General features: G+C 44.2%; 2 protein-coding genes across 4 annotated transcripts in view; both read right to left on the minus strand.

The window, feature by feature from the left end:
- LOC132260474 (RNA-binding protein Musashi homolog Rbp6) overlaps window positions 1-6,560 on the minus strand; it is a 65,490-nt gene extending 58,930 nt beyond the window's left edge. For all 3 annotated transcript variants that reach the window (XM_059758603.1, XM_059758602.1, XM_059758601.1), the window contains exon 1: window positions 5,616-6,560. In XM_059758603.1, the coding sequence (XP_059614586.1) occupies window positions 5,616-5,689 (74 nt within the window). In that variant the 5' untranslated portion in view covers window positions 5,690-6,560. The remainder of the gene's footprint in view (window positions 1-5,615) is intronic.
- Window positions 6,561-7,743: 1,183 nt separating this feature from the next.
- On the minus strand, window positions 7,744-9,003 carry LOC132259961 (deoxynucleotidyltransferase terminal-interacting protein 1). Its single transcript, XM_059757829.1, has 2 exons — window positions 8,704-9,003; window positions 7,744-8,643 (listed from the first exon to the last, which is right to left on the minus strand). The coding sequence occupies exons 1-2, from the start codon at window positions 8,941-8,943 to the stop codon at window positions 8,029-8,031; spliced, it is 855 nt and encodes a 284-aa protein (XP_059613812.1). The 5' UTR covers window positions 8,944-9,003; the 3' UTR covers window positions 7,744-8,028.
- Window positions 9,004-9,218: the final 215 nt, after the last annotated feature.

Raw genomic sequence — 9,218 nt, forward strand, 5'->3', positions numbered from 1 at the left:
TATTTCTCTTGGGTCTTTTTATTATATCCAACCACTCTTGTATGCCATTTTATTTGTTCCCTCGAGAGTATGTATTTTGCATTTGATAAACAAGTGGCTTCATTCATGTGAAATTGTGACGTTGTTGCAACAGAAGCAGCACTATATAAATTAATTCCTATTTGCCTTAATAGATGTGAATGGAGTGATACAAGCAGAAAGGCCTGACTTTAATTGAAGTCAAATACACTCTGTTAAATCAGAACAAATTAATACAGCATGTTGCGGGCCTCCTCGTGGCCGCCAATCATCAATACTCTGCCAACGACGGGCGTCTCGTGACGAGATGAAAGATGCCTTAAGGAAAAATCTTTCGTTTCCACCACTAAAAATAAGATTCTATAATTTCTCCTCCTTTGTGTGCCTTTTGTCGTGCCCACTATCGAGAGACAAGTGAACTCTTCGCCGAGGTTTTTCTCCTCAGTCACACAAATCACGTCACAAAGATAAGGCAGGCACAAAAAAGAAGTAAATGATGCCTCGGAGTTTGGGATTTTTAAGGGAATCTTCTCACCCGTCATTGACGCTCTCCGAGAGTGACGGTCTAAGAGGCAAACAACACGATTACTTGTGGTGCGCAGAATAAATTGGAAGATATTCCTGCCAATTCACGGTCAATCGTGAGTCATGGAAATCATTTAGCACGTCTTTCTCAATGAAGACTGAACTACGTATCAGTTTCAGATAAGAAATTCTTTGTTTTCTCCGCAGTGTTTCGTTTGAACAACGGTTTTTGGAAGTCTAATATCGCTCTGAATATGCCCAGAAAGTGAGCAAATGCACTGACATCCCGCAAAAGTGAGACTACGACGCCAAATCTCGTGTGACAATGATGCTGAAATGTGTGCAAAAATCTCCAAAAGCCAATCTATTCTCGTCTCAATCCCGCAAGTCTTGGGAAAAATCGCAAGCAATTGCAAAACGACTGCATTGATCAATTTCTGCAATGCTCGCAAGATCACAATGGCCCGAGATAATTGGTGAGAGGATGCGATTTCGATCTCATTTCATCTATTTTAATTAGAGAATTCGATGCTTTTTACCCGCGCAACATCGCAATTGCACAACGCCTCTGAAAGGGTTTTCAAGCTTGTTTTCAAGTCTCTTGTGCAGAATTGCGCGCGCGGTGTCAAAAGAAGAGAATGGCATGAAATTGATTTGCAATTTCCACCGTGATATTTTTTTTCCTCATTCTATATGCGTTGGCACAGAAAAAGGGAGATTTAATTTGGGCCAAAGCCGGTTTTCAGGCCTCAGGAAAAGGGGAGGGAATTTTGGGTGGCAGAGCATGCACAAGTGCGATAAGACAAATCTTGCGAGCCTGACGCGCGCTCTTTTGGAGGCTGTCGAAGAGCTAATGAAGCGCTAGCAATTTATCACACACATGTCAACATTTTAGTCACTCTGGATGGTGATCTTTTTTCGCGGGTGCGCGCCTTACATAATGCCGGGCGAGTGTTTCGTCATGGCGGGGCAGAAATGTGTGAATAAAAATGCCAAACACTAATGAAATTATCCCCCAAAGTGCGGCGTGTGAGTCAAAACAGAAGTGCACGTATGCGAGTATACAGAAAAACAAGCGCGAAATCATGTTGAATGATGCAGAAATTGGAAGGGTGTAGTTAAGGCAAAATTGACACATATTCGAGTTGATTGAGAAATTGCTCCATGAGCTAAAGAAAATCATGAGTCTCACATGAAAATTTGCTTCAATTAGCAAATTCAGTTCAATGCTGGAAGCGAGAGGACGTTTCAAAGATCACATTGAATCGTCTAATAGAAATAAACATATTATTCACTATAATTAATATACACACTTTCGCCTAACTGTGTAGCAAAAATTGAAGAGAAACATTTGGTGTAATTTTCATCGGAAAATCCGTCAAGTTAAATATTCAAGAAGTTCCCCTCCTTTCCATTCGTATGAAGTGGAAAACTTATTTTCAGTCATTTCTTCTTCTATTTTTGGATCTATTTTAGCGTCGTGATTTTCACCTTCTCTATCATTAACAACGGCCCCAAAAGAATGGGAAGACAGGCGGTAAAATATTGATTTTAAATATTAACGCATTTTTCTCCGTGCCTCGATTCAACATGATGAATAAATATGGACTTTCATATACTAAATATGCCTTCATTCAGCACAAAATTCTGATCATCTCTTAGGATTTTCCGGGAATTTCCCACTTCTCCAATTCTGCCATGCATTTTGCCATTATGTAAGAGCGGTGAATGACAAAAATAAGCGATATTCAAGATGTGAATGATCTAAGAGCAATGTGCAATGCATCTTCGGTCTTTCCTCGTCTCGGTCTTAACACTCTGCCTGCCAGAGAACTGTTTTTTGCCCGCACACGTCAATAAGTCATCTCCAATGCAAAACAGCGATCAAAGTCACTGCAAATCTGTCAAACATTGTTGCAAAGTTCATCACCTATTAGCATATCTGGAATTTTTTACTAATGCTTTTGTGTAACAACGATAGAAAGTTTGTAAATTGTGTTCTTACGAATTAATTAATTAATTGCAACATTGAAGTATTTTGATACAATAAAATTGTGTTTCGTCGTTCTTTTATAAATCATATACTAAATTATGAAGTAAGAGAAGACATAGAATTTAATGGCAAGACAATGATTAATTGCGTATAATAATCTACATGTAGTGAATTGAGGATTAAAGGATAGGAACAAACAATTGAAATCAATTTCTCAGATACGATTAATTGAATAGTAAACTGTATGAATATTACTTTATATCAAATATACAAAAAAAAATACTGGAAACTCATGTCTGAAATAAGGAGTGTCGAAATTGATAAACTATGTTTCAGATATGATATCAGGTGATAAAGCCAACGAAGTCTTAGTTTCTGGATTACTCAAATCCGCGGTAAGCTGAGTGTTAAGCGATCTAGTCCCGGTGGTCGATTTGTGTCTCGCCGTTGGAAGAAAGGTGCGAAAGTGCAGCGGAGTGAGCGAAGAAAGGCAAAAGAACGACAAAGAGCCATTGTCTCAGTGCTCTCATTAATACAACAGTGCACCGAATAGGAGATACTTCGATTGCGCCACATCTCATATTCTCCCACTTTTTATGAGCTGCACTTTTTTCAATAGTGCCTCATTTTCTCTTGCATTTGAAATCAAAGAGAGACGCTCAGTTTAATTGGAGTGTGTGAGATGGGAACAAAACAACGCACCGGAGCGGGAATGATGGAAAATGTGCGCGGCATCTCTTGTGGCTCCCCATTCAAGAGTCCATGTCTGTCTGACTTGGATTTGCACGGATCCTCCAACTGGGAAAGTTGTGTGATTGTGGAACTGTATTGTAGAGAAAAAAAATTGACAAAGGACAGTGAGACGAAATTACTGTCAATAAGAGCATTCCGAAAAATCACGCAATGCGGACTGAAAATTGAGTAACATGAAATTGATCATGAAAAAGTGCCACAATCACAGTTGAATGAACTCGCAACCGCAGAGCAAAAATTCACGAGATATACTGAAATTCGTCAAAAATCCATAACAAATGCAGATCTTTTTGCTAAAAGTCTCCTCAAGGGGAAAAAGCGCTAAATGAGATCAATTTTGATCAATTGTGTTTTGTGTCTTTTTATATTAAACGCACCTCGAAATGGGAACAAGGTGGATTTTTTGGCGGAAATAATGCAATTCTTCCTACTTTGCATCACTTGCGACAATTGCAGAAACATGGCGGGCATTACGTAAAGAAAAATCATCATCGAATCAATTGGGCTCAACATTTTCATAGCTTCTGTGTAAGTTTCATGCGTCGAAGATCGAGCGAGTTGAAATTGCGGTGAACTTTCGGATGACCTCAAGAGAGAGACTCAAGCCATAATGTTCTATTTCTCAATTGCTCTCGCCTCATTTTCTCAATCGTCAGCGCTTCGCGTTCTTATGCAAAGGCGGCCCCCCAGCTGGAACGTCTTATAACAAAGTCTCTTATCTAGAGCTGCGATATGACAAGAATCAGCATTGTGAAAAATTTCATCAAGATTTAGAGCATCGCTGCACAGGATGCTGATTATGTAATTCGTCGTCGTCGCTCTCTTGGTGTATTATTAAAATTGCATATGACAGTGAAACTGCTCAAACATGCGCATTTCCAAACGCCTCTTCCATTCTCAAAATTGGGCCTTTGGAAAACTTTTGCTCCACCAGACAAACTTGCCGTCAAAGAAAAGGATGAAAAAGCTCTCACAAAGCTTCCCCGAGAGCTGCATCAAAACAATCAGCCAGACTTTCGCAGAGAAAGCAAACAAATCGCGTGAATTTTGGGGTCTGCGCCGAATGGATTTTCAAGGCGGTTCCTCGCTTTCGGCATCGCAAATCGCTTGTGGACTCAATCTCAGCCAGCCAGCTGAATTTAGTCAAGCGCAAACGACCTTAGTTCAAAAACTGTTACTAAGAAAGATAAGTGATTCCCTCTGCAAAAATTCTCCTCAATATCTCTCTCTATTCAGTGAATGACACTGAAATGGACAAAAATAACAATCATTGGAGTGTGTCGTCGAAAATAGCTTGCGAGAATAGTGAGAAAAAGTTCCAATATATCGATTATATTAATACTTAATCACTGCCTTTTTCCTCAATGTTCTCTTCCAGGAATCTATTCAGAAAATCAATTGAGAGTGACAATGTGTGTCAAGAGTAAAGTATAGTCACATGAGAGCACACATTTGCATGGGGAACCTTTTTAGTAAGAAGATCAAAGATTCAAATTAAACCTTACTGAACTCAGACTGAATTGCAAATGACCAGAGATCGATGATGTACTCAGCAAATATTCTAACATCTCTATGTGAAAATTGATTTGAAAATATAATCCATAAAAAGCATAGTAAGTGAAATTGGCTGGAAAAAATTGCTGCAGCGACAAAACAGCTCATCAATTACCATTAGAGAGTTAACAACGAAAGAGAAAAATTACCCAAGAAGTTGAGAATGCAGCTATCATTAATTACAGTGTCAATTTCCAAGACTCAATCGGCAAAGTTGCCATTTGCCGAAGATTAAGGATGAGTAGATACTGTAATACTGCAATATTGCGAGTGTGCATCACAGAGAAGGGGAAAGCAAAGCTGTCTTCTGCGGTCAAACGGGAAAATAATGTCGGAAAATCGAAAATCTAAGTAAAGCGGAACTCAGGTCCTAAGGAGAACAGCAATAAAATGAGATATTTAATTGGTAACTTGAGTTGTAATTGTCCGACCTTGATTATCTCAAATTTTTCAAAAAAGCTCTCGCAAAATGCAAAAATTCCTCTGAAGAGTAGTTTCACATTGGTCCACAAAATCCCAGCTTCTCATAAGTGTGAACGGGTGATTATGTGCATTTTTAATCCCTCTCCCACACTGTAAGAGGACATGGAGGGACGTCGGAAGACGTGGGCTGCAATTATCGATTGAAAGTCGCTCAAAGTTTCTCTTCCTTGTCACGCCGAGGGGACAAGAACGCACACTTCGAGGCATTGCCGAGCCTAAGCGCAAGGTAAGCTCTCGGCCCCTCGGCGCGGGATTACAGTGGGTGGGCTAAGTATTGCTTGGGACTCACCCTGGATCATTGGGTACTTCAGCAGGTAATCCAGCCGTGGCTGAGGGATTCAATTCCGGGTGACCCTCCATCATGTTGTCCAAATCGATATCTCGAGCGCGGAAAATTCAATATATCAGCCCGAATTTTCCAGCACTATTTATCCCTCTCTCTTCCGCTTATTTTTCACACCACCCGCTCCTTCCGGCTGGGGCGCCACGAACACACGCGCACGTGGGTGAGCGGGAGTGAGACGGCTCGATGGCGGCGCTTGGTCGTTGGACAGGGACGGCGGCTGGAGTGCAAGGACCACGCTCACAGAGACACGGACTTGTCCTTCGCGCCACTGCACCACATTCTCCGCGTCTTGCTCAGGCTGGGGCGTCTCGCTCACTCCCGGGGACTCCTTGTGACCCAGAGAGGACCCTTATGTAACTGCTGGGGTCGGACCGGGCTCCTGCCTCCGGGAGGACCCTTTCTCTGCGCTCTCTCGCGACACTGCGCTTTCGCTCAGCGACTCGGGGTGGATTATGTAATTGATTTCTGATTGTACAATCTGCGAGCGCTCAATTGATCAAACTCTCTGGGCTCTCCGGCGGTCCGGCGATTGGCGTGCGGGTCCTGGACCCTGCTTGGCTCCCCTCCTTCAGGCACTGGAGCACAACAACACAACAACACTACACAAGCTAGTGCGAGCACCTAACAACTATATATGCATAACATTTTCCGATGGAACCGGAAGTAGGTGACCAGGGACGATCTCCATCCACACGAGCAGCGTTGTTAGTCTCTCCTTTCCTCTAAACACTAAATTATTCCATAAGTACTCAAGACAACTACCAAAACGTTACTGAACTGACGTCGTCTATCTACTCTACTAGCTCAATTGCAATCCGCGCTTGACGCTCGTCGTTGCTGAACATTTTGTTTAGATTCTACATGGCAGCGCTTCTCAAACTTCAACACCGGGTTTTTCCTACATTTTCCTTCCTTTCCCCACTACACAAATCTTCTCTGCCTGTCTTACTCGCTGTCCGATGGTTAAATCCCAAAAAGTTGCCTCTAGGACTACCTTAACACAGCCGCTAGACCGCAGATTTGCTCCCAAGATTTGGGAATCTCTGCCTTGGCGGCTTTCTGAGCATGAGCTGTCTCTCTTCGACTCCCGGGCAGCGACATTCGGTTGTCTCAGTCTCGCTGAATCTCAATCGAATACAGAGACTGTCTTGTCGCGATTCGCGTCTCTTCCGCGTATTGGTGAGCGACAGAGAAAGAGAGCGCCACCAACACCGAGGCCCAGGGCTCCCCGGCCCCCGCCAGCACTCACAGCGCACTTGGAGAATCATGCTTTGTACAGAAATTACGGCACTCCAACGGCAAACCTGAGAGTCGAGGTGGCGGGAGAGGAAATTCGGAGCGCCACCAAAGATTCAGTCATCAAACTCCGCAGGCAGATTTTCCTCAGTCGGGATTCATGAAATTAAATTTTACTCCTTTCGCTAAAATCATTCGCCATTCTTCAGTACAAATTGCAATCGTAAATGTTAATGGAACTAGCGCAGAAACAGAATCGCTTCAATGGCACCAGACAAAGGAAATCTCATGTCTGAATTTTTGTAGATCACTCGTCATTCATTCAGTCAATCGCATGGCGGGTGACAAAGTAGTTACGGCTGATAAGGAGTTGCGGCTTAAGTGTCTGCGGGGCTGAAGATCACGAGATTAGGCATTGAAATAGACGATCATTTTCTGCGTCTTTCTGGCCCCCGGGAATCTGGCGCTTTTTTGTGGCTCCGCCACGAGAATTAGATGGACAAACACGGTGGCTAATGAGAGTCTTCTCGCCATTTAGCACCATCGCTTCGTGATCGAGGCGCGAGTGAGGCCGCAGCGCCGGAGCTGGAGCCCAATTGACCCCATCAATTGCGGTCTCAGGCACTCTCCGCGGGCCTCCCAGTTCCTCCTCCTGCACTCCTCGCCAGCTGCGGGCTTCTATTGTCTTCAAGTGGAGCCGCCGAGAGACATAGACGCTGTTAGAGCTGCAGGCCGAGGAGGCCAAGCGCGGCCATGGGAAAATATACTTTTCGGCTTTTTCAACTTGGCTCAGCTTATGAAGTGATAAAACGGAGATGAATAACACATATTCTCCATTATTATATTGGTAATATTTTATTTATTCTACTATCCGGAAACCTCTATTTTCTCACATATAATCTCTTTCTCTCTCTCGACTTTCTCTAAATTCCTTTGACTATCTTAAGATCTATAATATAAGTAACATTACATTGATCCACTCGATTAATTGGAATCCAAAGTGATGGGAAGAGTTCAAATTCGTAGCGAGTCTATTCAGCGGGCCGTGAAACCTTGAAACGGGATGGGACTAAGATCCTCAAATCAGCAGAAGCTCAAGCAAAGCGGATGCCAAATGTCTTTACGTATCCTCGGCCGGTGGATCCGTCTGTTTCGCCAGGAGGGCGGACAGGGTGGCATGGGAGGAGCTGAGGGAACTCTTAGGCTTCTTGGTCGCATCCGACACTGCCGGAATCATCTTTTTGAGGATGAACTCAGGCAGGCGGAAAAGCTGCAGGTCTGACGTCTTGACGAAACTCCTGTATTCTGTGCGAGTCTCGGCGAGTTTCAGCAACTCGTCGTGGAGAAGAAGTGTGGCTGGGCAACTCTTGCTAGGGATGATCTTCTGGGTAACTAAATACTCCCTGTCTTGGAAGTCTGGCTGGTAGTGAGACAATTCGGGATGTTTGGTCAGAATTTTCTCTCTATCGAACACCTTGCAAGCTTGTGATTCCAGAACGAATCCTGTGTCAGGTTTTGGGAGTTTCTGGGATCGCGATGCGGACATTTGCGGAGTGTCAGGGAGGAGATTTGGGCGCTTTGATGGTGTTGGAGAGTCATTGTCCGGTTCCTTTCGCTTCCGGGGCAATGCCTTGCCACTCGATGACTCTCCTTGACTGCCTTCATCGTCGTCCGTCCACATGGCCTCCAGAAAGTCCTTCGCTCCCGCCAACAGAGCCACGCAAACCCTGTGAATCTGTGACAAAACGTGTGCAATTACTTGGGCAGTCCGAATGGTAAATACAAGTCAACCCACCTGTTCATCAGTGATTGAGTTCTCGCCCAGGTTCTCCTTGATGTTCTTCATCGCCGGCAGAAAGTATTTCTCTCGGAACTTGGCCACAATGCCCAGGACCTCCCTGCTGAAGGGTTCCTGGATATTGAGGCGGAGCAATTCCAGGGCACTGTTAGCGGCGTCGCACTGCGTGGCCGGGATGGGCGCTCCACCCCACATGTAGCGCTGCTTCAGGCTCAGGAGCACGCTGTTCTCGGTCATTCTACCTGGGCACAGGTGCGGGCGTGGACGATGGCCTGTGCTTTGAAAACACCCTGCACACCACTGATATATTGCCTAATACTAGGGGTTTTGCGACCGCGCGCTGTCTTTTGACACCCGCGTGCACCACAGCGACGCCAAGTGAGTGAGACTGAAAATCGCTCGCTGAATCGATTTTCCTGCCTCTTTCAGAGTCCACTGATAAAAATAACACGGATTTTGCAACCTAAAACGTGGCGATTTAAATGGAACCATTATCAAATTCGACGGAAATT

This window comes from Phlebotomus argentipes, unplaced genomic scaffold, assembly GCF_947086385.1.
Source record: "Phlebotomus argentipes unplaced genomic scaffold, Phlebotomus argentipes genome assembly scaffold_18, whole genome shotgun sequence".
Classification (NCBI taxonomy): domain Eukaryota; kingdom Metazoa; phylum Arthropoda; class Insecta; order Diptera; family Psychodidae; genus Phlebotomus; species Phlebotomus argentipes.